Raw genomic sequence first — 18,641 nt, 5'->3', positions numbered from 1 at the left:
TAGGATTTTATGGCTAATTCAGTACTTTTTGCCTCTAAGTTTGTGCCTGTATTTATCTTAGTCTTTTTAAATCTACTAAAATTACCTTATCTTTAATGGATACAAAAGTATTTGAAAATGAAAGTCTTTAATGGCCATAAATAAAGACAGAAGGTGTAACTCATTCTCAGTTGAATAACAGCAATACAGTATTTATGACAGAATCTTTTTTCATCCTGGATACATGATTTGACACAAGTCCCAGTGTGTTTCATGCTGTGACTACTCCGGGGCCACAGTACTGTAGCAGATGTCTTATAATAAATGGGTCCCAAGCAGGAGACAAACATAGCTGTAAGCTACAGAAAAACAGTGCAATGAAACACAAACAAAATTCTAGCTCCACTTTGAGATCTAAGTTTATTTTTTTATCAGTGCTCTCTAAAAACACAGTTGGGCAGCTAAGTGGCTTACTAGCACCAAAAAGTCTATCAAATGTGTCACATATTCACATGCACATAACAGTCAGCCATTTGCTTCCTTCATCTTCCTTGTAGTGCATCAAATAACAGAGGACCTGATAGGTTCGACTAGACATGGAATACAGACTAACAACTGGAGGCCTCTGCTTCCTGGTTTTTAACTGTCACCCGAACAATAGGGTTCTTCCGATAAGTCAGGTGACTGAGGGCAGCAAGTTATTATCCACAGTTTCCTGGGGAATATATTTCAGATGAGATCCATCATCTTGTCCAATTTTACTGTCCTCTCACAGCACATTTTATTTTTTAATTTGCTCATATCTTAACACAGTAATGTGTGGTATATCCTTGTTCTCTCTGAACTATTGCGACACACCGGGACCTAGTTTAAAAATAACTGCCTTTCTGCTTAGTGTCTGGTTTATATTTCTTTTGTCTTGTCTGAATTACTGTTATCTGCAGAATCTGTCAGCCGTTTGTATGCCAGGTACTGATCTTTCTCAAAATTCCAGCAAATTTCACTCCACGTAAAATTAGCATACCTACATTCCCATTAAGAATATGGATTATTCAATGGAAAACACCAAATAAATTTAGTGCTTGGAAACTGATCTTTTCCTTAAGTGTTGACAGACTACTTTTTTATTACAGTACATCCAGGACACAAGTGGAAATGGACTGATTTTCCATAATGATTCCATAGTTTATTGCAATAATTTAGCAATATGATGTGATTAACAGTGAATATTCCCATTAGAGCACTGAACAACGTGCCTGTTTGCATCTTTGTCAATAGAATCGCAGAGAAGGCTTCTGTTAAATTTTGTTTTTATAACTAAAGTTAACATCTTCCTTGTAGTGCAGATCCTTGACATTTGTTTTTCTAATGTACAAACCTAAAAAAAACTGGCTGTAATTGGGTTTTCCTTTTGAATGTGTTATTGTTCCAGCTTTGGTACATAGGTACTGTAGATGGTATCTGGGTTATTTTTTCACTCAAGACCTCTCTGTTTCTTTATTTCTTGTTCTGAAGCAGCATCCCTCTCTTCTCATTGAAGATGACAGCTATAACTATGAGGAGGAGGTTTGTGATGAATGTGTTCATTACCGCATAATGCCTTCTTTTCACTTAAATCCTTCTCGTATGAAAAAGAAAATGTCGCTGGTTACCCACCAGGCGGCCCAATGCTGGAATTCTCGGAATTCCCAGTGAGAAAAAGGCATTAGCAGGCTTTGTATCCCACAACCAAACTCAAGATTTGTGTGGTCAAGGAGATGTGTCTCACTTTATTCTAGGGAGTGTGGTACTTTAGGATAGATGACTTGGGAAAAGTGGAATTGTTAAGAAAAGAAATACGTCTACACATCATTGTTGTTTATCCTTTGTAAATTCTACACTAGTTCCATGACGGCATCCCCACCTGACTATTTCTGTAATATTTTGCTTATCCTCTGGCATTCCCACTGTTCACTGCATTATTGTTCTGTGTTCGTAGTTATAGATTCTTTAGATGGGCAGAATCTGTTTTTCATTTCCTGCTTAAAGAGCTTCACTGTGATAAAAGATGTTGATTATAATTTCACCATTCTTTGCCATTTAAGATCTTTCTTACCTTCCCTGTAGTAAAAGGAAGTTACATAGATAAGCTGAAGCTATTATCTTGTAGACTCATGAAGTGTTGGGTGATAAATTTGATAATTAATGGTGTTATTATTATTCATACTGATGCGCAATACAAACGCAACAGTCTTAAATCAGTTATTTAAATTTTAAAGAATGAGCAGATTGATTTTTTTTTAACAGCATGGTTTCTTGGGATAACGAAGAACTGAGCTCAAGTTGCTTGTTTTTTTAAATCTGCCTGGTGTTCAGTGTTTGATGTTTCAGATGGGTTTTATTTCCAAAATTATTTTAAGATTTTGCATAAATACCCAGTATAAAGGACTTGACTCTAATCAGTGTAAGAACAAGAAAAGATAAGACTACACCCTACCACCCATCCTCCTGGTTGGTATTGGCCTAATAGAAGGTGGCCTGTCTGTTATTAGAAGAATGAGATGTTCTGCTTCAGGAGACTTGTTCCGTAAACCACAGAAGCAGTTCTGTTGAGGAACATGCCTTGTTATGCAAGGCAGCTAGTCAACCAATGGCCCAGGATGTCCATTTGATTCATCTGTGTCATGTGTTCAGACTGCGATGGCTAAGAGAATCTAACCCATGCATCAGCTCACCTTCTACATAAAAACAGACTGTATGCATGCTCAGGGGCCATTCAAGGGTAACATGTTAAAAAACTGAGAGACTGTGTAGGAATCTCCCATTATAACGAGCAGAAGAAGTGCTGATTATTCCAGTGCAAAAATGCAAGATGCACATTGCTAGGATTACAATGGTATGATTTGAAGAGAACTGTGTTGAAGTCTTGCTGTGGCCAGTTTTTTTATCCCGTGTCCAGCAGAACAACTGTGGGACCAGCCTGGCAGTTCCTTTAATGGGAGATAACCATGACTACACATTGTCTGCTGGTTTTGTGCAGGCTGCAGCTGAACAGGAAGAGTGGTGGGATATCTCACAGCACTCTGTCCAGAGGCTGATCAGGCCTGTGCATCAACATTGCTATGACTGATTTAATGCACTGTCAGGTCATAACAGTTTCTATTGTTTTATCTGTGACAGTGTGTCACATTTCAGAATTCTTTCAATTTGGATTTTCTTCATACTTTGTGATTTTGCTGTTCCGTGTTTAAAATATTTGATACAGGCCCTAGAACTGTTACGTTTCTTTTGTGCATCAGTGTAGTTCATTGGAATAATATAATAGAGGTTTTGCCTATTATATATCTTTATTTGTGCAGTAGAAATAGGAAACTTTAGGATATATACTTCTGTGAGTGCATCTGTGAGTCAATGACATTCCCTGTGTCTTTCAGAGTAAAATGCAGGTGGACCATGAAGATGCACAGCCCAGAGAGCAGGCAGACACAACCAACCAGCCAGGTGAGGAGGCTGGAGCTTCGAGCACTGACAACAAGGTGAGGAATCTACACTGCCCAGGCACATTCACCAGTGTTGCATCACATAACTTTTACATCCACTATGATATCGAGTAAAGATTTTGTTTGGAGACCGGGTTGAGTGTTGAGGAATGAAGAGTCTGTAGCCTGAGCCCCTAGGAAGTGGGTCCCCTGATCACTTGATAAGTATTGGGATCACTTCTACCTATAGAAATGCCTTTCCCTTTGCTCCCCTCTCAAATGGATACCATTCTATAGTATGAGAACATTTGGGTTTCCTCAGAGACTAGCTTTGCAGAAGCAGAAACAAACTGACAGATTTCAACCTCCATTCTAGTGATCTGTGAACCTGACAGTCTCACACGTTGGAACCTGTCTGACTGTTCCAGCTTCTGCTTGATGTAAGAAATTTTGCTTTGTATTTTGAATTGTGGGCCCTGAATAAAAGTTATTTCTTTAGAGAAGGGTTTATCCACCAACAAAAGTTGAGAATCCCTGTGCTATTCTGAACCTTTAAAAATGTCTTTATGTTAATTATTTCAGAGGCAAGGAAGAACATTTCTTTCTTATCATGCTATATCATGCAACTGCTGTGTGAAAGCTTGTAGTGTAGCATTCTGCTCTGTTGAACAGAAAGCAAGCTTGTTGTTCCTGTGGTTCCTGCGCCTGATTTCTACATTAATGTTGTGGTTGAAAGGAGGGTGGCGCTGCGGAAAAACAGGAGCCGAACTCCGGGGCCTGCGCGCCCAAGGTGAAGGTCAAGAGCATCGATCTCCCCATTGTGGCCAACACCATCAGACAGCTGGGCAGGGACGTGCTGAACAGCTTTGTGGAGAATGAGGTAAGCTGGTTTAATTAGCAGCTGTGTGTGCCGGAGCATGCAGGGCGCGAAGCGAGCTGGGAGCTGCTGGAGGTTCTGCAGACATCACAGGCCTGAGTGGTGACTCAGTCTGGGAGTTCGCAGCCATCTGCTCTCTGGCCTCTGAAATGTTAGAACAGGGTGTCAGAAGCGATGCTCTTCCCCCTGAGTACCTGCTGCTCCTCGTGGTTTGAAGTCTGCAGTCAGCCGTTGCAGGGCGACCTCGTTATGAGCTATGGACCCGCTTTAATTACTTTCTCTCCAAGCACACATACTAGCTTATTCGGCATAGCTGCACCTGACCACCTTTAGGAACAGAATAAAGAGGGCGGCAGGGTGGTTTCCGTAGGTTAAATGCATAGTAGAATATAATCATGTCCCTTGTAAAATGAAACCATCTCAAATATACTTGGTAGAAGAAGGTGATTTTCCTGATGCAAACAGCTTTCAGTAGCAGGCTGATTGGAGCAGCTATTATAAAGATGCTTTAATGAAACAGGAAAACATCACAGAAAACATATTCAGAACAGAACATCACAGAACAGAAGGTTGTACAGATTGGAACTTGTGTGCAGTTTAAAAAAATCTAAAATTGTTATATGGTAATCTTAATAGCATTGCCCCTGAAAAAATAATATATCTTAGTAATAATAATAATTCACACCCCTTTAGAAAGTATTCTGCAAATCCGCTTTCAGGTATGGATTACACTGAAAAGACACCTCCTTTGATGCCCTGTGGGTTTCTAATACTTCTGACGGGGTGATTTGTTTTTGTTTCTCCAGGAAGACCCTCTGGTTTCTGTTTGCAAACTGCCTTCCTGAGTTTGAACCACACATTTTCAATAAGTTTGAGGGCTCCGCGTCCCATAGAGACAACACAACCCCAAACTACTCTGTCTGCACCATCATCCCGATGTAATTTAGCAAGACAGAGTTTTCTTTTTCTGTGGTTCACCCTCAGAAGAGGCTTCTCCTCTTCTTCCTTGCCATGAATCTCATATTCACACAGGCAGTTACCGATGGTAGTTTAACCTTAACCTTCACTTCTGACTTTAACCAGAATGATGCATTTTATTACTGAATGTTTCCTGTTACATCCTTTATTCCCTTAGGGACACCAGAAACCTTCAGAGGCCTTGAGATTGTTTGATTTTATTTTCACAGATACTTAGAGATGTGTATTTTCTGGACATAATTTAATTACATGTGACAAAATGACCTTGCTTTCTACAGTGCTATTACTATTACCCTTTGACATTTTCAGATTTGTTTTAAGCAAGGCAAATTATCCAGTCTATAGCTCTTTGTGTTTTTTGTGCCTGTTTCATCAGGGTTAAAAATAGATGTCCAGGGCACTTTTAAGTGTTTTAATAAAGTAGTATCAATCAGAAAAAAACACAACTGGTTTTGTTGTTGCTTTATGACAGTAGCGTGTAGGGGCAGTTTCTTGACTGCTCATCTCTGCCCTTCTTAGGGAAAGATGATAATGCAGGACAAGCTGGAGAAGGAGCGGAATGATGCCAAGAACGCTGTGGAAGAGTACGTCTACGACCTCCGGGACAAGCTGTGCAGCATCTATGAAAAATTCATCAGTGAAGATGTAAGAGAGCACTTACTGCTGTAGGCCAACAACCTGCCAGTCAGTCTAAGAAATGGCCCTGAAACTGAATTAGTTTGGGGTTTGAGTCAGCAGTACGTGTTTAAGCAGTATTGTTTTTATTGGCAGGAACCTCTGATGAATATCTGTAGATTTTGTTACTAGGAAAAGTTCTTCATCTCCAGATTGTCTTATCCAGGAGTGACTGCTGATCAGGAGGCAGAACGTCTCTAAATAATAATAATGTTAATTACAACATTAAAAAGAATTAAATTGGAAAATGGAGAGTTTCTTTGTTCCCCATTTTTTCTAGGTAAAAAACAGTGCAGGACATTATTCAGACTATACAAAGCAATAAATTTAGCTATTATTTCAAAGACATAGTAAAAAAAATTGATATACTCCAATATATTGCATGTGATAATGCCATGATGAGATCTTGTGGCTGCATATTGGCACAATTGTTAGCATTGCTGCCTCCCAGCAATTGGGCCTGGGGTTCAGTTCTGGACCTGGGATGCTATCTGGTGTGGAGTTTGTGTGTTCCCTCTGTGTTTGTGTGGGTTTCCTCCAGATGCTCGATTTTCTTCAGCAGTCCAAAGACATACTGGTAGGTTAATTGGCTTCTGCAAAAACTGACCCTGGTGTGAGTACGTGTCTGTGTGTGCCCTGCCTGCCATGGACTGGCTTCCTTCCTGGGTGTATCCTGCCTTGTGCTTGCCTGGACAGTCTCTGGCTCCCCTGCAACCCTGAATTGGAAGAAGCGGTTCAAAAATACATGGTCGACATCTTAATGTACAATGAGACGCTCGCATCCCTTCTAAGACAATGTCGTGTTGACCCTGCAGGACAGCAACAGACTGACCCTGATGCTGGAGGACACAGAGAACTGGCTGTACGAGGAGGGGGAGGATCAGCCCAAGCAAGTCTACGTAGACAAACTGGCTGAACTGAAGGCAAGAATTCTTCAGTCTGGTTCTGGATCAAGATGGCAGCAAATGGAATAAGAGGAGTCAAATAGACTTCTCTTATTCCATAACCTATTTTTCCTTAAAACTGTAAAATGGCAGCTTTCACAAAACCAATTCTCCTTGTGGCCAGTTTAGTTTATAGCCAGATGTCCAGTATCGAATATTTAAATCACTATCACTACCACTATCAAAGGATTGTTGTGCACAGAGTCATTCACGCCAAGCAGGAATGTGTGTTTCACAGATGACCACCTCAAAGCATTAACCTGTTTGAGATGCACTCTTCAAATTTGATCCTTCCTAGGGTCCTAATAATTTCATGGTGGAAATGGAAGTGAACTGCTCATGGGAGGTCCTCACTTTCTTTTCCACAGAGATTTGGTCAACCCATTCAGGACCGGCACAGGGAGCATGAGGAGAGGCCGAAGGCATTTGATGAACTGGGCAAGAAAATTCAGCTCTTCATGAAAGCAGTGGAGGCCTATAAACAAAAGGTACTGCAGTTTTATTTCAGAAGTGATTCTGCCTCAGTCAGTTCTGTTTCAGAGAATTATACCACAATTTGATAGCTTAGAATAAAGAACTGAACTCAAAAGCTCTGACTGTGTGAGATCAGGCCACGTTTTTCAATTTAACTACCTAAGACAACCGTGTAAATATACCGGGAGTCATTAAAAGACAACAAATGCTGTTAACTTATTTTCCATTACTCATTTGTTGTTGCCTATTTAATGCCCTTTAATAAATAAAGAGCAGAATAACCCCTAAAAACATCAATGGAAAGGAAATTGTTGGAAAAAGCTTGTTAATGTCATTGATTATGTTTCACAGGAAAGAGGTCAGTATGCTTTCAGTGAGCATAATACGGAATTACTGATTTCCTGATAAATACCCAGATTCATTACTCCTTTGCTTTATCAGAATCAGTGAGGAGACCTAATCAAATCCTAATTATTTGTGTTTGTGTGGCCACAATCTGCTTTTAACTTGTTTTGAAATTTTGTACAGTAGATGAAATTGTTACACTCTGTCGTAGAAACTGTCAATGACAAATTGGAACACGCAGGACTTGTGTCCAATTTCCTGTAAGAAAATACACTTACTGTGCTTTCTGTTGGAAATAAGCAATTTCAGATTTCAGTATGATTTAGATACACACACAGTTTTAGATTTTGAAATATACCTACTGACTACCTATATTCACAGTACTGCTTTCTCAAAGTGTACAAGTCAGGTACAGATATGGTTTGTTTTCGTATAGTTAAAACAATTGAAAATTCATTTATGAGAAGTCCATGTTGATCATAGTGAATTTGAGTATTTTGTATAGCTCACTCAATCAAACCGTAATTTCAAATTTGTAGTTTTCAATCCCAAAAATCATAAAAATCTGCTGAGGAGTAGGTGTCATGTTTAATTAAGAGGGTGAAATTCTGGCTACTTTTTTGGGAAATGTGTATTTTTGCAGGTTCTCACACTAATTTTAACTGAGAGAGAAGAAAATCCAGTTTTGTTCTTCTTTTTATTCTCCCTTTTTTACATTCCTCTTCCTCCACACAAGTATGCCAAGCTATCATATGCTATATTTTTCTAACAGAAGTTCTGCCCTTCTACCCCCTGTCCCCAGGATGAGAGATATGATCACCTGGAAGCAGCAGAGATTGCAAAGGTGGAGCAGTGTGTCAATGAGACGATGAACTGGATGAACAGCAAGATGAACGCGCAGAGTAAGCTCACTATAGCCCAGGACCCTGCGGTGAAAGTGACAGAAATCATTGCAAAAACCCAGGTAAGCTCACTGACAGACAACCCCGAAGTACATCTACAACACCTGCGTAAACTACCGGTTTATCTTTTTTATTTTGAAGTATAAAGCCAAGGCTCAGAATACAAGAACATAAGAAAGGACTGGTTTGTAGCCTTGCTTATCCGAATATTGGTAGGTTACTATTGTGGGGAAATCAATGAGTTGTTTCTTGAAGAATTCCGGGGAACTTGCTATGATAAATTGATGATGGGCAGTTTATACAATATTTTTGTTCCTCACAGTCCTTCTTCTGTATTGTTAATTTGTATTCCATTGTAGGTTATTATTATTATTAATAATAACTGGCCCCACTAAGACCTCTTCCAGCAGCAACCTTAGTTTTTCCCCACGAGGTCTCCCATCCAGATACTGGCCAGGCTCACCCCTGCTGGGCTTCAGTGGGGTGCAGTGTGTGATATAGGTGCTGGTGTAGAATGTACCTTATGCTTCTTTCACTTGTTCAGGATCTGGATAGGATCTGCAGTGCTGTTATCAACAAGCCAAAGCCTAAAGTGGAGCTCCCACCAGATGAGAAGGACAAGAACGGTGAGGCTCAAAACGGCCCAGTGAATGGACAGAGCGGGCCGGAGGGCAAGACGGAGGCCAAGGGAGAAAACCCCCACCCAACAAAGCCACGTACAGGGGAAATGGAGGTGGACTGAGACCAGCGCCCCCAGTGTCTTCAGGATATCCCATCATCACTTTAGGTTTTAAGTCAGTTTTTAGAGCTGGTTTACAAGACACGTATTGGGTTTGTTCTCCACGTTCTGTATTTTATCGGTTGTCCCGTGTTTTAGTTTCTTACACCTTTTGTTTTTGAATTTGAATATGTTATTGCAGTCAGGTGTGGTTTAAGAACACATGTCTATCTGGTTCAACCAGGGTTATCGATGGGGGACAGATTCTTTAGTGTTTATAGTCATGTCTGTTATTGTGTTAGCCGATACTGGATTGGAGTGTGTATTCTGCGAACATTCTGCTTTATTCAAAAACAGATTGTTATTCCGAAACATACCTTTAGGCTTGTGAAAGGTAACTTCAAGACTAAGGCGTTGGATTCTGTAAAGCCTTAGAAGTAAATATGTATTGCACATAAGATGTTGTTGGTGAATAAATTATATTACATGCCATTAAAATAATTAAGATATGAGTTTAAAAAATTATATATTTAAATTAATTTTTGAGATACGTTTTCTGTTTTGAATTTGTAAATATTATAGTAATTTAAATTGGCAGTTAGTTACACATTCGAAGAAAAGTTTAAGTGCGTATTAACAACTGTTATTGTGAGAAAACTAGCAACAGCAAAATGGTTTTTGGATTCCAGGAGAAGCCGTCTTGGTTGTGTTTTATTGTACTGATCCATTCCCACATTTACTTCGTAGAAAATGGAGACAATTGAAAAAAGCTGTTATTCTGACCAAAAACAAGCACTGAACTATGTCAAGTTCATTTGGCGCTCAAACAAGGACAAGAGCATAAATTAACATAGAAAACTGTTTCTGTGTTATTTTCTTGTTTGTTTTTTAGCAGTTTGTTCTGTGGCATTTCACATTGTACTGATAAGTTACTGCAACTAAAGGGTTTCTTATAGCAGGTCATAAGACTGACACACGGAGGGGATTCTTTCATTAGACCACTTTTCATTTGGGTTTGCCTTTAGATGCTGGATTGTAAAATAGTGCTCTGCCATTCCTAAGAATAGAAATTTAAACTGTTGTGGAACAGAAACAGCTATGGTAATCACATGGATATTTAATAGTCTTAGCTGTTCCTTGATTTCACTAATTAGCGACAATTGAGAAGGGTTCTTGACTTGCATTGTTCCCTTCAGAAAAAGGTGAAAGATAGAAACTTCCATTTCAGTGTTAAAAAAATCTAAAAACAATACTTTTATTTGAATCCATTGATCATAATGCCCCAAAAGCTATAGGACTGCTTTGCACATCTGCTATAATACTGTAAAAGCTCACTGGATGAGATAACAATGTACATTTTGAAAAAACAAAGTGCCCTACATCTCTGTTTTTGCTGTGATTTCAGTGGCAGTTGAGACTGACTTGATTTTTCTTAAAATTAATTAAATAAAAAATGTTTGGAAGTGCTGCTCCGAACCTTGGTGAAAATCCACAAGATTAAAAGCCATGGTGGAAATCGGAGAACACTTTCTAGTTCAGTGCAGCAGGTAGGGTATATTGGATTGACAACTGCTTGTGAGGTCTGCATGTTGACACGGCTTGCGATTTAACATGAGCATGGAGCCTGGCAAAGCTTCCTGAATAATCAAGCCTGATAAAGCAGGGCTGATATTCCTTATGCACTGATTGCATTTGTTTGGTGAGGGATGCGTGTTGTCAATACCTGTCTTGTTCAGCAAATGTACAATGAAACTACAGTATGTGCCCTCGATTTCCTCACAAACCTTCTGTTACTGTGTTTGTAAAGCTATCGGCTTTTTGCAGCCAGTTCTGGTGATAGAGATGGATTGGTCCGTCTTTGCAAACCAGTATATTTTTTGATGTATAGGTACTTATGATGCTCCTTGTGCAAATTAAATACAGAGCAGAAAACGATTGTGTTTTGGTTCTGGAAGGTGTCTGTAAGAACTTTTGTTTCTTTGTTATTCCCTTTTCAAACATGTTAGTGGAAGTATTTGTTATTCAAAATATGGGAGGTTTGACAAAGCTTTTAGCATTTCTATCGAAGACTATGACATTCTGAGCAGTACAATCTTGCTAGATGCATCAGATGTAAGCATTTCTTAATTAAACTTTCAAAAATGTTGTCTGATAATCTACATTTTATTTTATTATGTTCTCTTTATAAGTAACTCAGCACTCTACAAACACAAGGTCACCAGCTTTTAGTTTATACAAACTATGCATATTCTGATTTAATAAAAATTACAGTATAATTTCCATGGTAGGGCATTTAATCTCTTTGTCTAAGTAATTATTTTGGCCTTATTTGCCCAAGTATTGCCATTACACACTGACCCCACTTTCTAGAGTAAATGGATGCTGTACTGATGCTGAGTTCCAGTAGTTTTACATCTGTAACTGGCAGCTTTGTATTTTCTGCTTTAAGAAATAGTGAAATACAGTTTATCATATTCCATTGCAGCTGTGTAACAATTCTGTACCAAAAGGATAATTAAATACATAAAAATGATTAAGGTGTTTCTCATTATTTCATATTTATTTATTTTTTAATAATAACATGCTGAAACATTTTAGAAACTTAAGGAACTGTAAATTCACTCCTATTAATTATGTAATGTTAACTGATTAAGCCCATAAGAGTATGGCAGAATGAGATGTGATGAGGCTGTATAAAGTAAAGCTCCAGTCCTCTTTTTGAGGGCTTGTATCTTTAACTCCTTGGATATCTTTGCAGCTTCTGTCTTCAGTTCACCTGCATGCAATACTGTTACTAGGTAAGGTGAATCAATGTTCTATTAACACCCAAATACACTATTAATAAGTAATTATAGTTTTGCATAAAATATTAAAGTAGTTAAGTGAAATTGAGAGCCAGTACTGTTGAATAAGCAGATCAGTGAGAATGTGCTAACCTTTGGATATATATTTTTGCTTCCTATATATTTTTCTTCTTTCAACCACAAGTGACACAAACGGTAACTAAGCAATTGTAATTCTCACACCATGAAGCAGCAGCTCAGTTAGAAACAGCTGCATAGTTGTGTTCAGCTGCCCTATTTCACATCTTGTTTGTCAGAATTGTTTGATCAGTTGTAGAGACGAAGAGAAAAAATATGCAGTTGAGAAGTTATAAAATTATTTTTCACTGTTTCTGTCTGTCTGTTTTGCCCCCAGCAACTATAAACTAAAATTTAATCATAACATTGTAATCAAAACTGAGTAAAATCATATCAAAATAATTCCTATGCAGGAATTTATCCAAGTGAGAAAGAGACAAGGCAAAAATACAGATGATGTCATGTATCAAAAGTTTCATTCAGTGTCAGCACCAGATGTGAATCCACTTCAAGAAGAGTTAATTCTGTACACAGGACATAAAGCTTATATTTTCCTTTTTATGTCAAGTTATTCAAAAGAGACTAGGCTACCTTTTTTATAGCATATTGGTTAAAGAAAGAAGCACTATTTGTTAATAGCTAAATTTGGTACATCATGTACAGTATAGGAGCTCAGACTTATTTATCAAAAAGAAAACAAGCACATCTTGAAAGGCAGGAGTCCAGCAACTGTACAACATTTAAGGCTATAAAAATGTTCAGAACCTAGGGAAGGAGTGGGCAATTCTGATAAATCAGCTTTTCTGCAGAATTTCCAGATTTTCTACTGTCAAAAATGAAGATCAGTAATACTGCTCAATATTTAAGATGGGCATAATAACCATTTAATCAGTACATCTTGCATGTGAAACCAGAAAATTGATGCCTATATTCAAAGGACATAAGCACTTAAATGCTAGAAGAAAGCAGCAGGGATTTCAGCATTTACAGTTCGGCTTACAATGGAAGATTTATGATATAAAAAAACAAGAAGACTTTCTAAAGCTTATAGTTCCTGTTCTCCAGTTTCTCTTACACAGAAAAACTGTAATCATTGACAAGAAATCTGTTGAACAGTAAATGAAACCTGGATTTCAAAGAGGCAAAGATATCAGCTTGTCTTTTTCAGTTAGGTACCTTTCCATTGTTTTGTGTAAACATTTGAAGTTTATTCAAAGTATGTGAAGTAAATATACCGTTGTGCTCTGTTTTACCTTTATTCTGAAATCCGATAATGGTAAATTCAAGAACCAACCCTTCCGATAAAAACAATTTTTTTTCATATTTTGAAAAAATCCATTTAAATATGAGAATTATGGCCAAGAGAGCCAAGACCTGTAGCTCATTGCTCTGGATGCAGGTAGCCCTCCTATGGGACGTGACCTGGCTCAGAAAGAGAAGTCATACGGGTCATTGAGCTCCGCTGCAGGGTCTGGCTTGTGGATTTCCTTGCGGACATCATCCAGCTCATACCATTGCAGAGTCTGGTAGGTCATCAGCCTGCCCGACACCTGCGGGATGTCCACCTGTGTGAGGTGGCCTCGGACTCTAAGGAAAGAGGGCAGAGGACACACTGTGAGGGTCTCCTCAGGGAATCGAGTCAACACTGACAGCAGTAGAAAGGAATTCTGTACCTGTGATCTCAAGTGCAATAGTCAGAACGTGTAGCATTTGCCATCAAACCTTAAATACACAGTATATGGTATATAAGCCATAAGCAGCTTTAGAGTTTTTTGTTAGGGTCAACCCATTCACTAAAACCAGCTAAAATCTTTGTGCATGCACAGTACAAAAAATTATGCAACACTTCTATGTAGTGTACTCACAGGACAATCTTTACAAAAATACTCCATTCTTTGATACAAATAACCTGGGAGCACATTATGTTCAAGCTGACAATGATTAACATCTTTAAAATCTTACAAATCACTGTAATGTTCATTCTAAGTGACGGTACCTGAAGGATGGCTGATACGTCTGCAGTTCTTCCTCGATGTCCTGAGCAGTCGGTGAGGAAAGCGCTTCCTGCCACACAGTACCCTAAACAACATTAAAAGGGCAGAGTTTCATTTCTGGGTCCTGTATAGCTCACGAGGAATGAGAGCAGCCGAGGTTTGTGTAACCGTAGAATCGTTTACTGATTTTTGTGAAAACTTTGGCTTAACCCAATTGGCTGAGGGCCGACCTCCAGGCCGAATGGGGAGGCTGGGACCCCCTTGCTTGGTGAAAAGGCGACCAAGGGGCGGCTGCAAAGCTGGCGATGGGCCAATGGAGGGAAACGAAAATGAGCGAAGAAGAGGAGAGGGTGACGTGTGGTATATATATATATGAACTGAGGCGATCGCGTCAGGATTAAGTGCAAGTTGCATCAGCCGAGTTGAATTAGTTCGGTTGCCTTCTTCCCTCTCAAATGTTCATTAGAACTCCACTCTTCGATTTAGCGAATACATGATGGAGATGCCTTGAAACGATTTACCAAATAAATTAATTCTTCCAACAATTTTATACAGTAGATCTCAGTAACAATGTATTCAGGTAACACAGAGATGCCTAAATAGGGCACTACAGAGTAGTTCAAAAAAAAAAAGCAGACATTAAATATTTCCATTACCGCTGGCACTGATTGAATTAAATTTGGCTTGTTTTAAAAACATTCAAATGAATCTGGATTTCAATAAGAGATTACAAATCTATTAATCTGAACAAATGAGGCTGGAATGATGAAAAAGATATTCACAGGAAATTAACACTTATCTGACTAGGTGTGTACAGTCGATACATTTTCAGGAGGACAAAAATTGTTTACCAAACATTAAACTGTAATTTTCATTTGGTAGACAAAAGGTTAAAAAAGACAGGGAGTACATGGGTTTCAAGTCATTCAGTTCCTAAGTCTGGTTATTTTTCGTCAGATTTGGTTCATAAGAGAGCAAATAATGCACGTTTTCTTGAATGCTTGCCTCGGACCTAAAAAAAACTGTTTAGTAAGATGAATAATTATTCAACTAACAAATTAAGAGTGCATATGGAAAGAGAATCAGAAGACCTTCTGACTCTGAAAGACTCACTGTCTCACAGTGAAAGATTCACTGTGACTGAACATATATTTGTCTCAATATATCAGATTCCCATGCTGGCTAGAGGCAATCAGGCACCTAACCAGAGTGTAGTGGCCCACCTCTCCCCCAGCCCCATGCCCAGCGCAGCACCTCTGTGTGAATGCCAGTGTCGCTGGGAGGGCTGCTCCTCAGCACCCCCTGTAGGACAGGCTCCTCTGTGAGCACCCTCAGGTCCTCAGGCAGCTCCTGTCTCCAAGTCTCCTTTTTCCTCACATCCCAGTGCTCCTGCTGGCCAAATATACCTGCAGTCCAACCAGCATGGAGACAGACCTTGAACTAGACGATGGGACACACTTAAAGTCATTCCTGGGCTCTTTATATTATAAACAAGAGATTTTGAAAAAGAAGAAGCACAAAGTCATTTTTGACTAACATAGAAACATTTGGTCAGACTTGAAGTGCACTATTTACCAGTTTGTTTCAAACAGGATTCACAAAGATGAAGAATGTGTGATGTGTGGTGATAGTGCACTAAGGGGCAAAACAGTATGAGAAACAAGTAAACCGGTCCGGAAGTCAGCACCTGCAGTGCACAGGCTGCAGTGGTGGGTGGAATTTGTGATTTACACCTCCTGGCTTCTTGCGTAATACTTATTATATTGCCTATAGGCTGAAAAAGCTGAAACTTTTAACCTTGAACACATAAGACTGCAAGGGGGGGGCACCATACAAGTATTTCAAATCCTCAAAGGTTTTGCAAAGTCAACCTTGCCAATTTCACAAACAATAGTAAAACCACATGACAAACTGTATTTAAAGCTGAGAACACAAGGCACCTCTTTACCAAAAAAGTTGTGGGAGTATGGAACACCCTACCCATTGAAGTTGATATCAGGGCGTCTTTGAGGAAAAAAACGAATGATTTTATTAGCTCAATTAGGCCCAAATGACCAAACTGACTAGATGTGCAAAATGGCCTCTTCTCAGAGCACAGGGTCAGCCATTTTTACGGTCTTGTCTGACCAATTACAGTTCCCAGATATGCATGTGTAACACTCCCACAAACAGACATTTGATTGCTGCCCAGAAAACTGATTTTCAGGGCTGTAGTCCAGTTTTGCTGAGAGCTGTCTGTGGTGCTGAATTATTCTGATCTTCTTCTTCACACCAGACAGAGCTAAATGTGACACTTGTAGTATATTGAGAAATGGTACCTCATTACTGTCAAATTCCATCAGACAGTGATGATAAACAGTCAATCCTGTTGTCGTTGTGCTGCTGTTCCCTTCCCATATTTTTTAACACTTTTAGTCATATCTGAGTACTGCCACTAATGTTTGTACCATCAATTGTTAGCACCTCACCACTCACTGCCATTACCAGCATGAGCTTGGAATGTATTAAGAAAGCTGTTTGCTGTTTTTTTTCCTAAACACTGATGGAAAGTTTGGGGGAGCAGATCCAGTTCACGTGAGGGTCCTTCCACTCCCTGAGGTGTTGCCATGGTTTCCAGGCCAGGGCGCATGGTACTGTACCTATCAGCTCCCCCTGGTGGCTCCACAGCCTGAGCAGACAGTCCTTGGCAGAGGTGACCGCCAGCTGCTGCTCAGGGACACACACAACGCTGTTGAGACAAAAACGGAAAACCGGCTTCAGGAAGCTCAGGGACGTGAAATGTGTTTGCTGTTCTGCAAAAATGCTGTGAAATGTCAGACTTTGCAAGAAAGTGCGATGTAATTTGTTGTCAGATGGTATCATTACACTTTCCTTTAAGTACTAACAAGGCTCAGTCCTGCTCATCTTCCAGAATTTATGCAGAAACCTGAATGCAGCTTGAATGCCAGAAAATAAGGCCCCTGTGTAAAGCTAATATTTGAAAGTCAAACTAAATGCTTCATACATTTTTACAGAATGCTTATTGTAAAATAAGTCAGTCCAGAAAAAAGTTAATTCAATCAAGGAATTCAAGTGGGATATGTAAATAAATATTTGATATTTTCTCTTTAATTCAAATAATTGCTTCTTTGGTGTTATGCTGAAAGGATTAAACTGATTGACTTAACCAAGGTCGCATAAATCTAAATAAATTATCATAAATCTTCTCCCAGAGTCTGGGTATCTTCTCTTCAATGTGCCATAGTACCTGTGCAGCTCAACTCCTCTTCTAAAAAGGTAGCTCTTTCTTAATTTAGACACAAACAAACAATTCTACACAAACAATATGCACAGTACACGATTTCTGTATTCGAAATCCTCCTCACTATGATAGTTCATTATGGTTGCTGTAATCTCTTTATAGAGATTAATTCCCATAGAAAAAATAGGATAGTTTTTTTTTAGGATAGTTAGTTGAAAATAGGATATTTTTAGGATAGTTAATATCTTAAAAAAAGGAGCTTGTGTTTTTCATTTTTGTAAGAATTTTAGCTGGAACAGAAAATTTGATTTTACATTTGGTGCTTTCACAAACAAATAATTCTAAAAATACATTCTTTACTCTCGTGAACAGTACTTCATTAGTGCATATTTATGGGTAAGTGTTGGTTTACCTTGTAATGCTGCAGGCATGTGCTCTCCAATTGCACAGCACTGTGAAGAAAGAAATATACCGGTACTTTATGGAAACACCCAAGAGCTAATCCCTTGCAAAATTTCCTGCTAAGGTTTCACTTCATTAACTATTTAAAAACACAACTAGTGTGAATTGTCTCTATAAACTAAGCCTGGGAGGGGATACAAAATAATTTCAAGCCTATTACTGTGCACCCTGCACTAAGATTCCACAACAATTTCACAAAACGCATCCCCAAAGCTTGATGCAGCCCCAGGAGACTATTCTACGAAAATGATTTCTGTTAAATGTTTCTGTGGAGCAGCCTTGAAACAATGTCATGTATTCCATTTTGAAAGGCTTCATCCGAAGTTGAATCTCATTGTCTGGGAACAGCCAAACTGTTAAGGATGGACTATTAATGTCTTTATGTGAATCCATTATTCGCTTATTTGGTCAATATTAGCACTGTTTCCAGGTCTTGACTCACTGAGGGTTATTAGGTACCCATAAGACCTTTGAGACTGTAGCCCCGCAGGTCCAGGAATAAATAATATTGATGTCTGCAGTCCCATAGCAGAAAAACACAGAAATGATGGTCACTGTCTGTTATAGCATAATTAAATCTAAATCAAAGCGGCAGCACTGCTGAAAAAGAAAATCAATGTTAACTGTGAATTCTTAGAATGGATATTGAACATGACAATTAAAACAAACACCTTTTACAAACTTAGATTTAAAAACAAATTGCACTCCACACATTATTTTATTAGAAGCTTAA

At 38.9% G+C, this 18,641-nt stretch overlaps 2 protein-coding genes across 5 annotated transcripts in view; one reads left to right on the top strand and one right to left on the bottom strand.

Moving 5' to 3' along the window:
• Positions 1-11,883, top strand: part of hspa4l (heat shock protein 4 like) — a 49,104-nt gene extending 37,221 nt beyond the window's left edge. Inside the window, exons 13-20 of one of the 3 annotated variants that reach the window (XM_088630724.1) lie at positions 1,495-1,545; positions 3,393-3,494; positions 4,174-4,317; positions 5,812-5,937; positions 6,783-6,890; positions 7,280-7,399; positions 8,533-8,694; positions 9,177-11,883. In XM_088630724.1, the coding sequence (XP_088486850.1) occupies positions 1,495-1,545; positions 3,393-3,494; positions 4,174-4,317; positions 5,812-5,937; positions 6,783-6,890; positions 7,280-7,399; positions 8,533-8,694; positions 9,177-9,374 (1,011 nt within the window). In that variant the 3' untranslated portion in view covers positions 9,375-11,883. The remainder of the gene's footprint in view (positions 1-1,494; positions 1,546-3,392; positions 3,495-4,173; positions 4,318-5,811; positions 5,938-6,782; positions 6,891-7,279; positions 7,400-8,532; positions 8,695-9,176) is intronic. The other 2 variants (XM_088630731.1, XM_088630742.1) reach the window with 2 other exon arrangements.
• Positions 11,884-13,394: 1,511 nt separating this feature from the next.
• LOC148678026 (cilia- and flagella-associated protein 337-like) overlaps positions 13,395-18,641 on the bottom strand; it is a 29,618-nt gene continuing 24,371 nt past the window's right edge. Inside the window, exons 22-26 of one of the 2 annotated variants that reach the window (XM_088630702.1) lie at positions 17,859-17,898; positions 16,845-16,933; positions 15,460-15,611; positions 14,208-14,290; positions 13,395-13,798 (exon numbers count right to left, since the gene is read on the bottom strand). In XM_088630702.1, the coding sequence (XP_088486828.1) occupies positions 13,639-13,798; positions 14,208-14,290; positions 15,460-15,611; positions 16,845-16,933; positions 17,859-17,898 (524 nt within the window). In that variant the 3' untranslated portion in view covers positions 13,395-13,638. The remainder of the gene's footprint in view (positions 13,799-14,207; positions 14,291-15,459; positions 15,612-16,844; positions 16,934-17,858; positions 17,899-18,641) is intronic. The other variant, XM_088630712.1, reaches the window with a different exon arrangement.

This window comes from Lepisosteus platostomus, chromosome 1 (genome assembly GCF_059453375.1).
Source record: "Lepisosteus platostomus isolate fLepPlt1 chromosome 1, fLepPlt1.hap1, whole genome shotgun sequence".
NCBI lineage: Eukaryota > Metazoa > Chordata > Actinopteri > Semionotiformes > Lepisosteidae > Lepisosteus > Lepisosteus platostomus.
This window is presented reverse-complemented; position numbering and strand designations above follow the sequence as displayed.